At 47.7% G+C, this 16395-nt stretch overlaps 1 protein-coding gene across 1 annotated transcript in view; it reads right to left on the bottom strand.

Moving 5' to 3' along the window:
- The window catches only part of KCP (kielin cysteine rich BMP regulator), a gene marked incomplete at its 5' end in the record, with an annotated part of 94269 nt that overhangs the window by 54976 nt on the left and 22898 nt on the right, over positions 1-16395 (bottom strand). The window contains 10 exons of the mRNA XM_083401219.1: positions 326-411; positions 4604-4703; positions 6006-6085; positions 7054-7147; positions 8336-8418; positions 9402-9495; positions 10360-10536; positions 11810-11889; positions 13588-13681; positions 15943-16025. Coding sequence (XP_083257345.1) covers positions 326-411; positions 4604-4703; positions 6006-6085; positions 7054-7147; positions 8336-8418; positions 9402-9495; positions 10360-10536; positions 11810-11889; positions 13588-13681; positions 15943-16025 — 971 coding nt within the window. The remainder of the gene's footprint in view (positions 1-325; positions 412-4603; positions 4704-6005; positions 6086-7053; positions 7148-8335; positions 8419-9401; positions 9496-10359; positions 10537-11809; positions 11890-13587; positions 13682-15942; positions 16026-16395) is intronic.

Raw genomic sequence — 16395 nt, forward strand, 5'->3', positions numbered from 1 at the left:
CTCCCCACAAGCAAATCAGAATGAATGGGCATGAAATAAGGAACTTCGTCTAATTTCCCCACAAGCAAATCAGAATGAATGGTCAGGAAATAGGCAACTTTGTCTAATCTCCCCACAAGCAAATCAGAACGAATGGTCAGGAAAAGGCAACTTCGTCTAATCTCTCCAGAAACCGAATGTTCAATCAAACAGGCCATCTGGAAGCAATGAGGGACCTGCTGGAGAGAAAGGGATGGTGAAGAACCCCTCCCTCCCCGCTGTGCCATGAGTGGCACGCCCCCACTCTGAGCAGAGCCCCTCCCTGCCCCACCCCTGCCCTACTCACTGAGCACGTGCACTGCAGGCAAGGGCTGCCCCCTGCAGGCCGAAAGGTTTCCCCGTTCTGGAAGGGCCGTCCTTCAAATTCACACACTGTCCAGGCGGATCGGGGAAAGGGGAGAGAGGAGCAGGAGGTCAAGCGAATGGCATTTTAAGCACCCCCCCCACCAAAAAAATGCTAAATCAACTGCGGGGTCAGGATCCTGCCCAGTCCTGCCCTCTGCCCTTCCCCCAGGACACTCCTGTCCAATTCCCCCACAACCCACCACCCAATTTAGGCTCCTGAAATTCCTAGGATGACGACTGAGACTCTGCCAATGCAGATTCAATTGGCACCTTCTGCCCCAGCTTTCAAATGCCAGCCTAAAACTTTTCTATTCTGCCAGGCCTGCGCAGGCAGTTCAGAATACATCCTTCCCAGCGGCTATAATGGATGCTGTTTAACTTTCAAAGAATGCTTTTTATTGCATGGTTTACCGTATTTTTCGCTCTATAGGACGCACTCCCCCCCCCTCCAAAAATGGAGTGGAAATGTGTGTGCATCCTATGGAGCGAATGCAGGCTCCTTGCAGTGTGGTGTAGTGGTTAAGAGCGGTAGTCTCGTAATCTGGGGAACCGGGTTCACGTCTCCGCTCCTCCACCTGCAGCTGCTGGGTGACCTTGGGCCAGTCACACTTCTCTGAAGTCTCTCAGCCCCACTCACCTCACAGAGTGTTTGTTGTGGGGGAGGAAGGGAAAGGAGAATGTTAGCCGCTTTGAGACTCCTGAAGGGGAGTGAAAGGCGGGATATCAAATCCAAACTACTACTCCCCTTCTTCTTCTTCTTCTTCTTCTTCTTCTTCTTCTTCTTCTTCTTCTTCTTCTTCTTCTGCGATAGCAATGCAAAGCCTCCGAAGTGCAGAGGGAGAGCTCCCCCCACCGCTCCGAAGGCTTGCGGATGGCCGCCTGAAGCCTGAAGCCCCCGGAGCACAGCGTGAACACCCGCTGCGCTCCGGGGGCTTCAGGCAGCTATCCGCAAGCCTTCGGAGTGCAGCAGGAGTTCCCGCAGCGCTCCGAAGGCTTGCGGATAGCCGCCTGAAGCCTGGAGAGCGAGAGGGGTCGGTGCACACCGATCCCTCTTGTTCTCCAGGCTTCGCTTCGCTGGAAGAAGAAGAAGAGTTTGGATTTGATATCCCGCCTTTCGCTCCCTTTAAGGAGTCTCAAAGCGGCTAACATTCTCCTTTCCCTTCCTCCCCCACAACAAACACTCTGTGAGGTGAGTGGGGCTCAGAGACTTCAGAGAAGTGTGACTGGCCCAAGGTCACCCAGCAGCTGCATGTGGAGGAGCAGAGACGCAAACCCGGTTCCCCAGATTACGAGTCCACCGCTCTTAACCATTACACCACACTGGCTGGAGAGGCACTGTGCAGTTTTCCCTCTCTGCACAGCGCCCCTTCAGCGAAGCGGGAGGAGAAATGGAAGGGGCTCCATTTCTCCTGCCGCTTCGCTGAAGGGGCACTGAGCAGAGAGGGGGAGAATTTTGTTTTTTCCTGTTCTCCCCCTCCTATGGTCCGGTGCGTCCTATAGAGCAAAACATACGGTATATTCTTACCGCTGCAAACCACTTTGATATATTTTTCTTATGGCACAGCGGTGCACAGATAATTTTTCCAAGGAATCAAACAAATATATTTATAGCAACGCCTTGAACTTGGGCAGGGAGCTGCTACTTGCCCAAAGATGGAAGGAGGACAAGCTATCTACAAAAGAAGAATATTTGATAAAGACGAGGGACTATTCCGAACTGGCAAAAATGACCGGGAAAATCAGAGATCGAGAGGACATTAAATTTAGTAAGAACGGGGAAATTTTATAAGTGACTGTAAACAATTAAAAATGTTGGCAGGATTTTAAAAACGCTTGTGATGAAGTGAGAACGATGATAAGAAAGGAGTTTTAAGAAAATATGGAGAACATGATACGATGCAGATTGAAGGGCTGGAGAGAAGTTCGGGGATTCTGAGAATCCAGTTTGTAAAATTATTATGATTTATGTACAGTGGTGCCTCGCAAGACGAAAAGAATCCGTTCCGCGAGTCTCTTTGTCTTGCGGTTTTTTTTGTCTTGCGAAGCAAGCCCATTAGCGGATTAGCGCTATTAGCGATATTAGCGGTTTAGCGGCTATTAGCGGCTATTAAAGGCTTAAGGGATTAGCGGATTAGCTGCTAAAAGGCTATTAGCGGCTTAGATCAGCTGATAAGCGGCTTAGATCAGCTGTTAAGCAGCTTAGGGGCTTGGGGAAAAGGGGGGGGGGAGGGGAAAAAAACCAGGAATCGCAAGACATTTTCGTCTTGCGAAGCAAGCCCATAGCAAATTCGTTTTGCGAAGCACCTCCAAAACGGAAAACCCTTTCGTCTAGCGGGTTTTCCGTCTTGCGAGGCATTCGTCTTGCGGGGCACCACTATATGTTGATAAATGTTAAAAGTGAAAAAGAAAAAGAAAAAATAACTTGGCTGGGTAGCAGATTGCATACCCTCCAACATTTCTATTCAATAATGGTAACAATAATGATAATAATTTCACTATTTATACCCCCCCAGCAACTCTGGGCAGCTTCCAACATATATATATATATACACCATAATTCCCCCCCCCCATACATGGCTGCCATCAGATGGCCCCGGACGTCCCACAGCTCCATTCCCTCCAACATTCCTCTGATGAAAATAGGGATGTTCCTATTTAATAACAGCTATTCATGGAGGCGCAAGTCAATTCTGTGTCCAGGGCAACTGTTTACCATCTCCATCTGGTATGCAGGATGAGACCCTCCCTGCTCTCAGACTGTCTCGCCAGAGTGGTGCATGCTCTGGTTATCTCTCGCTTGGACTACGGCCATGCGCTCTACGTGGGGCTACCTTTGAAGGTGACCCGGAAACTACAACTAATCCGGAATGCGGCAGCCAGACTGGTGACTGGGAGCAGCCGCCAAGACCACATAACACCGGTCCTGAAAGACCTACATTGGCTCCCAGTATGTTTCCAAGCACAATTCAAAGTGTTGGTGCTGACCTTGAAAGCCCTAAACAGCCTGGGCCCAGTAGACCTGAAGGAGAGTCTCCACCCCCATCATCCAACCAGGACACTGAGGTCCAGCGCTGAGGGCCTTCTGGTGGTTCCCTCACAGCGAGAAGCCAAGTTACAGGGAACCAGGCAGAGGGCCTTCTCGGTGGTGGCGCCTGCCCTGTGGAACGCCTTCCCATCAGATGTCAAAGAGAACAACAACTACCAGACTTTTAGAAGACATCTGTTTAGGGAAGCTTTTAATGTTTAATAGGTTATTGTATTTTAGTGTTCTATTGGAAGCCGCCCAGAGTAGCTGGGGAAGCCCAGCCAGATGGGCGGGGTATAAATAATATACTACTACTACTACTACTAATAATAATAATAATTACTCCTATTACTATTATTATTATTTTACTATTTATACCCCACCCATCCTGATTGGGTTGCCCCAGCAACTCTGGGCAGCTTCCAACATATACCATATTTTTTGCTCCTTAAGACGCACCTGATCATAAAACGCACCTAGTTTTCAGAGGAGGAAAGGGGGGAAAGCCCTGTTGTTGGGGGGATCAGCTCAAAGTTGTGCCACTTCTTTTGCAAAGGGAAAAAATCCTGTTTTTATGGGGTTCAACTCATAGTTCTGCAGCTTCTTTAGGAAAGGAAAGGGAGCCGTTTCTGCAGCTTCCAGACAGATAATCTAATCAGTCAGTCCCATGTCGCTGGGGAAACAAGCAGCCTCCGTCTGCAGAACATTCAACAATGGAGGCCTGGGCAAGAGCCAGCGATCGACCGCACATTCGCTCCATAAGACGCACAGACATTTCCCCTTACTTTTTAGGAGGAAAAAAGTGTGTCTTATGGAGCAAAAAATACGGTATATAACATATTCCGCCGCCCCATACAGGGCTGCCAGGAGTTCCATAACTCCATCCCCTCCAACATTCCTCCGATGAAAAGAGGGACGCCCTAAGGATAAGTGGGACAATCCGGGATAAAATCAGAAACCGGGACGGCTTCTGTAAATCCGGGACTGTCCCTGGAAAATAGGGACACTTTGGGAGTGGGCGGTCCTGAGACTGGCAACCAGTGCGGATCTCCGAGCACAGCTGTTACACGCTGGCGAGGCCGCACTGCTGTCAGCAATGACTGCAGCTTCCGGATCGGGTGCAACAAGGGAAGCCGTCTAGAGAGCGCTTCGCAGGCCTGATGGTGACGATGACGTGGGCGGGAGACAACTCACCTTCACAGGTTGGGCAGCACTGTCCCGGGAGTTTGCCCGGGTGGCTGCAGGACAGCGGAGGGCACTTGGGCGCGGCTCGCTCACACGAAACCTCCCCGGCCTGTCAGAACAAGCAAAAGGGTTAGGAAGGGGGTTCCGGGGCCATTTTCGGCTCCTTAGCACACACCCTCCCCCAAGAGCATCTTTGGTCATTCACCGAGTTGGTGAGGCTTGTTTGACAACAATGAGAAACCGAGACCTTCAACCGGGTCTTGTGGAACTCTCTGCCACTAGAGATTCAGTAGGCACCTTCTGCGCCAGCTTTTAAACACTTGCTGAAATCTCTTCTATTCCACCAGAAGCCTGTGTGGACAACTAAGAATGCATCTTTCCACAATGGATTATGATCAACTTCCGCTTTTAACTTTTAAAGACGGTTTTATGGTTTTTTGAATTGTTTCTATACATTTTTGAGGGGACGCGGGTGGCGCTGTGGGTTAAACCACAGAGCCTAGGACTTTCTGATCAGAAGGTTGGCGGTTCAAATCCCTGCGACAGGGTGAGCTCCCGTTGATCGGTCCCTGCTCCTGCCAACCTAGTAGTTCGAAAGCACATCCAAGTGCAAGTAGATAAATAGGTACCACTAAACGGTGTTTCCGTGTGCTGCTCTGGTTCACCAGAAGCGGCTTAGTCATACTGGCCACATGACCCGGAAGCTGTACGCCGGCTCCCTCGGCCAATAAAGCAAGATGAGTGCCGCAGCCCCAGAATCGGCCACGACTGGACCGAATGGTCAGGGGTCCCTTTACCTATACATTTTTGAATGACGCAGCAGGTTACGAGTATTTTTAAAATGAATAAATAATATAAATAACTCCAAGCCGGAGCAGCGTGGAGCGGGAACCCATGCCGTTCCCAAAATGCAAGACTCAGCAAGTACCTAAATTGTATAGAAATTTATTCATGCATGCGACTACAGAAGCAAAAATGTTACTTGCCCCAAAGTGGAAAGAAGCAGAAGTCCCAGTATTGGAAGAATGAATACAAAAACTTATGGAATATGCAGAAATGGCAAACTTACCAGAAGAAAAAGAAATCAAGATAAACTTTTAAGAAAAGAATGGAAATGGTTTATTGAATATGTACAGAGAAATTGCAAACAGATAAAACCATTAGCAGGATTAAGTGCAACAGCCTGCAGTTTTATAAGAGTATATATTTACAGTAGATAATTAAACGAGCAAGTTAAAGGAATTTGGATATGCAGAAGATATCAAAAAATAAACTTAAGGAACCGCAGAAAGAGGGGAAAGGAAGCCAAGTTTTGAAAGGTCAAATGGATTGTAAAACTAACAAAATGTATAAATTTGAAAAATATAAAGAAAAAAGAAATAAATGCAAAACTCAGCGATGGAAGACTCACCACGCAGGTGCAGCGCTTGCAAGGCTCTCCGCTCGGGACCACCTCTCCGCTGCGGTACTCTCTCCCTTCCCACAGACAACCTGTGTGGGCATGTTCAGGGTGGCAGAAGAAGAAGAAGAAGAAGAGTTTGGATTTGATATCCCGCTTTATCACTACCCGAAGGATTCTCAAAGCGGCTCACATTCTCCTTTCCCTTCCTCCCCCACAACAAACAGTCTGTGAGGTGAGTGGGGCTGAGAGACTTCAGAGAAGTGTGACTGGCCCAAGGTCACCCAGCAGCTGCAGGTGGAGGAGCGGAGACGTGAACCCGGTTCACCAGATTACAAGACTACCGCTCTTAACCAATACATCACACTGGTTTGTTTATTATTATCCTTCCTAACTTGCGCTAGCAAGTTCCTTTACGTAGCAGAGTTACATCCCCCTTTTTACATGCACAGCAGATAGGTGGTTGCAGGCTCGTGTGAGCCTCTCTCTATCATACAATTCAATCTGTCTCAGATTGAATTGTACGTTCCTGGTAACTTCCCTTGAAACCCTTTTAAAAGAATAAAGTCGCCACAATCTTATTCAGAGATGATAAAAGAAGTTTACTCACATCAGTTCACAGTTGGATTCCTGAAGGCAGACTTGGTTGCAAATATGTACATTGGATCTACCCCATATGGGGGAATAATCCCAGTGCTTCTGCTAGCTGAGAGCTGGCAGAGCAGTCCTAGCTAAAAGCTGGTCAAACAAAGAAGGAAGTCAAAAAGAGAGAGGTGTGCTGCATGACTCGTCCTTTTGTTACCTGGACAGGTAAGGCCACGCCCACCTTCTGTCACATGCAAAAGGAAGGATGCTCCAGCCAGGAGGAACAGGAAGTTGCGACTGGCTGGACCAAACATCCCCTCGCATGTCTTCTCTAGCATTTCAAGGAATGTTGAACTTGACTGCCTCTCCTGGATCACATCCCACAACCTGGAGGTACCAGGACAAGAAGAGTCTGTAAAGGGCTCTGAGTTCGAGATGCAGGGGACAGCCTCTTAAATAATCTCCTGGGACTCACCATCACAGACGGGGCAGCAAGTCCCGGGGCGAGGGGGTGCTGGGTGGCGGCAGAGACTGGCACAGTGCCTCCTTTTGCAGACGGCGTGGCCTTCCTGGGGGCGCGGAAGAAAACAGGGGGGAGGGAGATAATGGAATTGGTACCTTTCAAGGGAACTGTCTTGCAGGGCCTTGCTCACAGACTGCTCTCCCTTCCCCCACAAAAGCCCCTTCCTCCCATTTTATTTTATTGATAATAATATTTATTAATTTTCAATTATATTCCAGTAATAGCCTCATTATGGGACGCGGGTGGCGCTGTGGGTTAAATCACAGAGCCTAGGACTTGCCAATCAGAAGGTCGGCGGTTCGAATCCCCGTGACAGGGTGAGCTCCCGTTGCTCGGTCCCTGCTCCTGCCAACCTAGCAGTTCGAAAGCACATCAAAGTGCAAAGAGATAAATAGGTACCACTCCGGTGGGAAGGTAAATGGCGTTTCCATGCGCTGCTCTGGTTCGCCAGAAGCGGCTTAGTCATGCTGGCAACATGACCCAGAACTTGTACGCTGGCTCCCTCGGCCAATAAAGCGAGATGAGTGCCGCAACCTCAGAGTCGGCCACGACTGGACCTAACGGTCAGGGGTCCCTTTACCTTTACCTTTAATAGCCTCATTATAACAATACCAATTTATAATACAATCAATAATATAAATCCTTAATATACCAAATTATATAATCCTACGTGCTAGGATTGATAATTTTCTGCCTTCCAAAATCTTACTGGTTTCAATTGCATTCCAGTCGCAATAAAAACCCCTTATAAAACATCTGCAATATTTATAACTTTATTCGTGTTGACACGTTAAATGATTTTATAAAACGACAGGTGAGGATCTCAAACTATACCCTTGTTCTTCCTGTGTGTGACTTTTTTCTCCCTTCCTCCCATTTCAAGCAAACGTCGTTCTGGTGACACAACACGGCTTACAACATCTTTCTTTCTCTCTTTTTTCGATAATATTTTTTATCAGTTTTCAATTCCAAAAATCCAATATAAGCCTCATTACATCAATACCAAATTACAACGCAAATTTGCATACCAGTCAATCAAATAGCCAATTAAGCAATTTATGTGCCTCCCTAATGTGCAAGATTTCAGGGTTGGATCATTTGAACCACCGACCTTCTGATCGGCAAGTCCTAGGCTCTGTGGTTTAACCCACAGTGCTGCCCACGTCCCTCCTGTCTAGATGAATACCTCTGGGTTATTTCTTGATCTCCGCTTGCAACATTTTCCTGACCTTACCAGGCATTTGCACTTCAGGCAGGGGTCCGAGGATGGGGTCCACTCTTCATTGTGCTCATGCCGCGATTCTCCGTCCAGACAACCTGTCAGGGTCCACCAACGCAGAAACGTCAGGTCAGCTTCAACTGAGACAAATCCCAAAGTGGGCAATAGAGCCCATGGGGTGGTGTTAGGGCAATGAGATTGCCATAGGGAGCTCTAGGAAGCGTCAGGGGGGTGACGGCAGCGATGATTTAAGACTTGAAGGAGCGTCTCCCCGCCCATCTGGCTGCGTTTCCCCAGCCACTCTGGGCGGCTTCCAACAGAATATTAAAATACAATAACCGATTAAACATTAAAAGCTTCCCTGAATAGGGCTGCCTTCAGGTGTCTTCTAAAAGTCTGGTAGTTGTTGTTCTCTTTGACATCTGGTGGGAGGGCGTTCCACAGAGCAGGTGCCACTACCGAGAAGGCCCTTTGCCTGGTTCCCTGAAACTTGGCTTCTTGCAGGGAGGGAACCGCCAGAAGGCCCTCGGCGCTGGACCTCAGTGTCTGGGCTGGATGATGGAGGTGGAGACGCTCCTTCAGGAATACAGAACCGAGGCCGTTTAGGGCTTTAAAGGTCAGCACCAACACTTTGAATTGTGTTATGTGGTCCTGGCGGCCACTCCCAGTCACCAGTCTAGCTGCCGTATTCTGGATTAGTTGTAGTTTCGTGGTCACCTTCAAAGGTAGCCCCACATAGAGCGCTTTGCAGTAGTCCAAGCAGGAGATAACCAGAGCATGCACCACTCTGGCGAGACAGTCCGCGGGCAGATAGGGTCTCATCCTGCGTACCAGATAGAGCTGGTAGACAGCTGCCCTGGACACAGAACTAACCTGCGCCTCCATGGACAGCTGTGAGTCCAGAATGACTCCCAGGCTGCGCACCTGGTCCTTAAGGGGCACAGTTACCCCATTCAGGACCAGGGAGTCCTCCACACCCACCCACCCCCTGTCCCCCAAAAACAGTACTTCTGTCTTGTCAGGATTCAACCTCAAGCTTGCACCCCAAGTGCAAAATGGGAAGCCTTCACCTCCTTCTCACCCTGGCACATGGGGCAACATTGCCCAGGGATCTCCTCTGTGATGGCACAGTCCAGCTTTGGGCAGGCGACCTGGGAGCAGACGATGTTCCCATCCTGGAGAGGGGAAAAGTCAAGAGGAAGCACAAAATGAATAAGGAGCCTGACTGGATCAGAGATCTATTGCTCACCCCTCCCCACCAACACCCCTCCCACTCCAGATGACTCGAGAAAGTGAGCCAAGTCGTATTTCATGCAGGGAAGGGGATAGGGCTCTTAGAATGCTCTCTAACACTCATCCCTCATTGGCCCTGCATTGCACCCTAAGATTTTTAGGTCGGCTGGGACGTATCCTTAATCCCTAAAGACGTCTTTTTATTGTATGGATGGAGGATGCAGTTTTGGTACAAAGAGCTCCCTGCACAACGGGCAAAATTTGCATCCTTTGCCCCACCCACTTTGCCACTGGCCCCGCCCACCACTGGCACGAACTGAATTCTAATATTTTTGTGTGGCCGGGAGGGAATTCCCCTTTGAGAGCAGCACCCCAAGAAGAAATTCCGAGGAATGAAGAATGGCAGACAAAATTAACAGACTACGCAGAATTAGGTAAAATGACAGGAAGGATTTGAAACCTGCGGGACCAGAGATTTGCAGAAGATTGAAAAAAATATACGAACTATTTGATAATTGGATAATCGACAAATCACTCTAATAGGACTACAATAAGTTTTGTAAGGGAAAATATATGAAATATTGCAAAAGGAGGGAGATTAGTTATGACATTTAAAGGTAATAGTGAAAGTAAGAAATGTATATTAAGTGATTAGATTGGAAATTTTTCAGATGTGATTGCCCAAAAAATTGTATAAGATGCAAAAGTATGTTTAATTATTTGAAAGTGATATGTTAAAAAACTAATAAAAATTATATATATATAAAAAAAGAGCGCCCCCCGTCTCTTCCCCCCCCAGCACCCACCTGACAGACACAGCATTCGCAGGGGTCTTTGCCCGCCACCTCCCCACCATTGGGAATGAGTTGCCCGCGGAAAAGGCAGCGGGTGCAGTCCGGGCAGCAGGAGCCAGCGGTAGGGGGTAGTCCGTGGGTGCAAGGCGGGGGGCATGGCTGGGCATGGGTGCACACCAGCGCCCCCTCCTGGAGAAAGAGACTCGGGTCACAGAACGGACATGGCAGATGGGCAATGGGACCAGGTGCGCAGCCTGGGAGTCATTCTGGACTCACAGCTGTCCATGGAGACACAGGTCAATTCTGTGTCCAGGGCAGCTGTCTACCAGCTCCACATGGTACGCAGGATGAGACCCTCCCTGCTCTCAGACTGTCTCGCCAGAGTGGTGCATGCTCTGGTTATCTTCCGCTTGGACTGCTGCAATGCACTCTGCGTGGGGCTACCTTTGAAGGTGACCCGGAAACTGCAATTAATCCAGAATTTGGCAGCTAGACTGGTGACTGGGGGCGACTGCCGAGACCATATAACACCGGTCCTGAGAGATCTGCATTGGCTCCCAGTACGTTTCTGAGCACAATTCAAAGTGTTGGTAGTGAGCTTGAAAGCCCTAAACAGCCTCGGTCCAGTATACCTGAAGGAGCGTCTCCACCCCCATTCTTCTAACCGGACACTGAGATCCAGCTCCAAGGGCCTTCTGGTGGTTCCCTCACTGCGAGAAGCAAAGCTACAGGGAACCAGGCAGAGGGCCTTCTCGGTGGTGGCGCCTGCCTTGTGGAACGCCCTCGCAGCAGATATTAAGGCAATAAACAACTATCTGACTTTTAGAAGACATCTGAAGGCAGCCCTGTTTAGGGAAGCTTTTAAATGTTTGATGTTTTATTGTGTTTTTAATATTCTGTTGGGAGCCACCCAGAGTGGCTGGAAAAACCCAGCCAGATGGGTGGGGTAACAACAACAACAACAACAATTATAAAATTATAATAAAATTATAAAATTATAAAATTATTATAAAATTATAAAATAATAATAATAATAATAATAATAATAATAATAATAATAATAATAATTAGTTATTTGTACCCAATCCGCTCTGGGCAGCTTCCAACAGAGATTAAAAATTCATTAAAACATCAAACATTAAAAACTTTCAATAATAATAATAATAGTAATAATAATAATAATAATAATAATAATAATATTGTGGGTTTTTGATGGTTTGAATACAGACCTACTATGCAAATGGATTAAAATTTTTCTATTTGTTATCAGGTATTTGTTCGCAGGTAGTGTGAGCACTGGGGTGTGTGTGCGAATTCTGGCAATGTACGCAAGGTACACTAAAGTTGGCTCTCTGATCAATGGCCAATAAAAATGTACATACACAGTGACAGGATCAGTCTACTGCCCCCCACTGGCTTTTGGGGGCACTGCAATCCCCCCCCGGACTCTCCTATAACTCACAGAACAGGTGCAGCTTCGACATCCGTCCGCAGAGGGGATCTTCTGCCCCGGCTCCAGCATTCGCCCGTCCAGCTCACACACTAAGAGGAGAGACAGAATAAGAGAAGGAAGAAGACCAAGGAACAGGGAGCATTAGGAACAATTACATTCCTGATTTTCTTTCGTGCTGCAGCACCTACACTTTGGAACTCCCCGCCACTTGAAAACAGGCAGGTACCTTTTCAGCTCTTGCTAACAGAATATTTTTGTGCAGGGGTTTAGAAGAGTTGGTGCTCATTTTAATCCGGTTTTTAGCCTATTGCTATTTTAACTTTTCAAGGCTCGTCGATCATTGCTGTTAATTCTACTGATGCATAATTTTACTGTTTTATCTTTTTTTTGTAAACCGCTATGAGTATTATTATTTCTTAATACACGGCAGTGGGGGGCTATTGGGTTGTTGTTATTTTTATTTTGTGGTTTTATGTCTTCATTTTATTCTGTGAACTGCCCTGAGACCCCTGGGTATAGGGCGGTATATAAATTCTAATAATAATAATAATAATAATAATAATAATAATAATAATAATGTTGCAAAATAAATAGATAATAAATACAGTGAGGGGGAAAAGTATTTGATCCCCTGCTAAATTTGCCCGTTTGCCCTCTGACGAAGAAATGACCAGTCCATAATTTTAATGGTAGGTTTACTGTAGCTGCGAGAGACAGAATAACAACAGGAAAACCCCCAGAAACCCAGAAGACAAAAGTCAGAGATTGATGTGTGCATTATAACGTGTGAAATCAGTATTTGATCCCCTATCAACCAGCCAGATGTCAGGCTACCTGGTATCTTCACTGTATGTAACGAGCTGAGATTAGAAGCACCTGTTGTAAGGGAGAGGTCTTACCTGTAACCCCAGCTCCTTACAGTACCTGTACAAAAGACACCTGTCAACAGAAGCAATCAATCTAGCAGATTCCAAAGTAACCACCATGACCAAGACCAAAGAGCTGTCCAAGGATGTCAGGGACAAGACTGTAGACCTGCACAAGGCTGGACTGGGAGGCAACAAAGGAGTGGCTCAAGAAGAAGCACATTAAGGTCCTGGAGTGGCCTAGCCAGTCTCCAGACCTTAATCCCATCGAAAATCTGTGGAGGGAGCTGAAGGTTCGAGTAACTACACATCAGCCTCGAAATCTTACTGACTTGGAGAGGATCTGCAAAGAGGAGTGGGACAAAACACCTCCTGAGATGTGTGCAAACCTGGTGGCCACCTATAAGAAACGTCTGTAATTGCCAACAAGGGTTTTGCCACCAAGTACTAAGTCATCTTTTGCAAAGGGATCAAATACTGATTTCACTCATTATAATGCACATCAACCTCTGACTTTTGTCTTCTGGGTTTCTGGGGGTTTTCCTGTTGTTATTCTGTCTCTCACAACTACAATAAACCTACCATTAAAATTATGGACTGGTCATTTCTTCGTCAGAGGGCAAATGGGCAAATTTAGCAGGGGATGAAATACTTTCCCCCCTTGCTGTAAATGTGTCATCTGAGTCCCTTTTTATTTATTTTTCCAGGGGGAGCACATTCGCAGGTGGTTAATGATTAAGAGGCAGGTAATATATTGTCCTGCAGGCAAACAGCAGCATCAAAACTCAGCTGCTCCTGAGGCACAGAAAAACACCTCCTGGGGCTCAGTCTTGGCTCTGTTCACTCCCACCCCCTCTTGGTTCTTTGAAGGATCCGGAAGAGAAGCCAGATTCCTCTACCTGCTCCAGTTTGTTCACTCACCTGGGCAAACAGGACAGCATTGGCCAGGCTGAGGGTTGGGCTTGGCACAGCGGCTGGGCGGGCAGTGGACAGGGTGGCAGCGGACCAGGCTCCTCTGGAAGGAGAAAGGGAACAGGGTGGGTGGGTAGGGGGGTGCCTCCTTTCCTCCCTGTCCCCAAACTGGGGTCCATCTTAACCCCCCTCCCCTGGAGGGGTAACCTCAAAAAATGCCAACTTTGTCCAACCTCCCCAAATTATTCTGCATCCTTTGACTCGGGAGTGAGGTGCGTGGGGGCCAGCGGCAGAAGTTTCTAACAAAATCCTAAACGATGCTTGGTGGGAAGTGATAAAGGTTCATCCAAGCATGTGCAGAGTGTCTTTTCCTCTCTTCATTAAAATGCACTCTGCACATGCTTGGGTGAACCTTTATCACTTCCCATCGAGCATTGTTCAGCGTCTTATTCGAAAAATAAATGGGAGGATAGGTGCAATAGTTGAATTGAACCTCCGAGTCCCCAGGCAGCATACCATTGTGTGCTAAACGCTAGGAAGTTGGCAACATGGGATGGGCTTGATCCTGCTGCTTGGCTTATGGGCTGCCTCCCGCTGGTAGCTATTACTGGCCCACCCTAAATCTTCCCAGCCTCAGCTTCGAAATCTTCTATCCCAGATCGATCACCGAGATCCTCTGCAGGAGCGTCGCTGGCTGATCCCCAAGTTGGTAAGGCTCATTGGACAACAACGAGAAGCCGAGCCTTTCGTGCCATTGGCCAGGCCTGTGGAACTCTCTGCCACTGGAGATTCAGTGCCAAATTTCAAGCAGCTGCTGAAAACTTTCTGATTCCGCCAGGCCTATGCAGGTAATTGAGAATACGTTTTTCCACAATGGTTAGCTGATGCCTGTTTTCAACTACTGAATTGCTTTTATTGTATGGTTTTATTCGAAGGGGCAGAGGAACCAGAAACCAAATTGCAAACATGCGCTGGATTATGGAGAAAGCTAGAGAGTTCCAGAAAGACATCTACTTCTGCTTCATTGACTATGCAAAAGCCTTTGACTGTGTCGACCACAGCAAACTATGGCAAGTTCTTAAAGAAATGGGAGTGCCTGGTCACCTCATCTGTCTCCTGAGAAATCTCTATGTGGGACAAGAAGCTACAGTTAGAACTGGATATGGAACAACTGATTGGTTCAAAATTGGGAAAGGAGTATGACAAGGTCTCCCTGGTTATTTAACTTATATGCAGAATTCATCATGCGAAAGGCTGGGCTGGATGAATCGCAAGCCGGAATTAAGATTGAAGAAGAAGAAGAAGAAGAAGAAGAAGAGTTTGGATTTGATATCCCGCCTTTCACTCCCTTTAAGGAGTCTCAAAGCGGCTAACATTCTCCTTTCCCTTCCTCCCCCACAACGAACACTCTGTGAGGTGAGTGGGGCTGAGAGATTGTGACTGGCCCAAGGTCACCCAGCAGCTGCACGTGGAGGAGCGGAGACGCGAACCCGGTTACCCAGATTACGTGACTACCGCTCTTAACCACTACACCACCTTGATGGCAGAAAGTGAGGAGGAATTAAAGAACCTTTTAATGAGGGTGAAAGAGGTGAGCGCAAAATATGGTCTGAAGCTCAACATAAAAAAACACGAAGATCATGGCCACTGGTCCCATCACCTCCTGGCAAATAGAAGGGGAAGAAATGGAGGCAGTGAGAGATTTTACTTTCTTGGGCTCCATGATCACTGCAGATGGTGACAGCAGCCACGAAATTAAGAGACGCCTGCTTCTTGGGAGAAAAGCAATGACAAACCTAGACAGCATCTTAAAAAGCAGAGACATTACCTTGCCAACAAATGCCCATATAGTTAAAACTATGGTTTTCCCAGTAGTGATGTATGGAAGTGAGAGCTGGACCATAAAGAAGGCTGATCGCCGAAGAATGGATGCTTTTGAATTCTGGTGCTGGAGGAGACTCTTGAGAGTCCCATGGACTGCAAGAAGATCAAACCTCAACATTCTGAAGGAAATCAGCCCTGAGTGCTCACTGGAAGGACAGATCCTGAAGCTGAGGCTCCAAGACTTTGGCCACCTCATGAGAAGAGAAGACTCCCTGGAAAAGACCCTGATGCTGGGAAAGATGGAGGGCACAAGGAGAAGGGGACGACAGAGGACGAGATGGTGGGACAGTGTTCTTGAAGCTACCAGCATGAGTTTGACCAAACTGCGGGAGGCAGTGGAAGACAGGAGTGCCTGGCGTGCTCTGGTCCAGGGGGTCACGAAGAGTCGGACACAACTAAACGACAACAACAACAATTACCGCTGTGATAATTTGTTAGACGGTATAGCCGGGAGCTCTGCCCTTCCCTCCATCTACTCACCAGGCAGGAGCAGTTCATACAGGGGTTCGAGGAGGCAGCAAAGACATCTCCTTCCTGATATCTCTGTCCTTCGTACTCGCAACCTGGGCAAAAAAAAAAAAACAACAAAAACCAACAACAGGTGAGGAAAAGGCAAGGAATTAATACAACGCTTCTTAACCACTGCCAGAATTAAGAACAAGTATATTGATAGCGAACAATTAAGAACAAGTATTTTGATAGTGAAATAATTATTAAGCTCTAACTTATTAGACTCGGGTGGCGCTGTGGGTAAAAGCCTCAGCGCCTAGGGCTTGCCGATTGAAAGGTCGGCGGTTCGAATCCCCGCGATGGGGTGAGCTCCCGTTGTTCGGTCCCAGCGCCTGCCAACCTAGCAGTTCGAAAGCACCCCCGGGGGCAAGTAGATAAATAGGGACCGCTTACTAGCGGGAAGGTAAACGGCGTTTCCGTGTG

Source organism: Podarcis tiliguerta (assembly GCF_965153285.1).
Source record: "Podarcis tiliguerta genome assembly, chromosome: 10".
Taxonomy (NCBI): domain Eukaryota; kingdom Metazoa; phylum Chordata; class Lepidosauria; order Squamata; family Lacertidae; genus Podarcis; species Podarcis tiliguerta.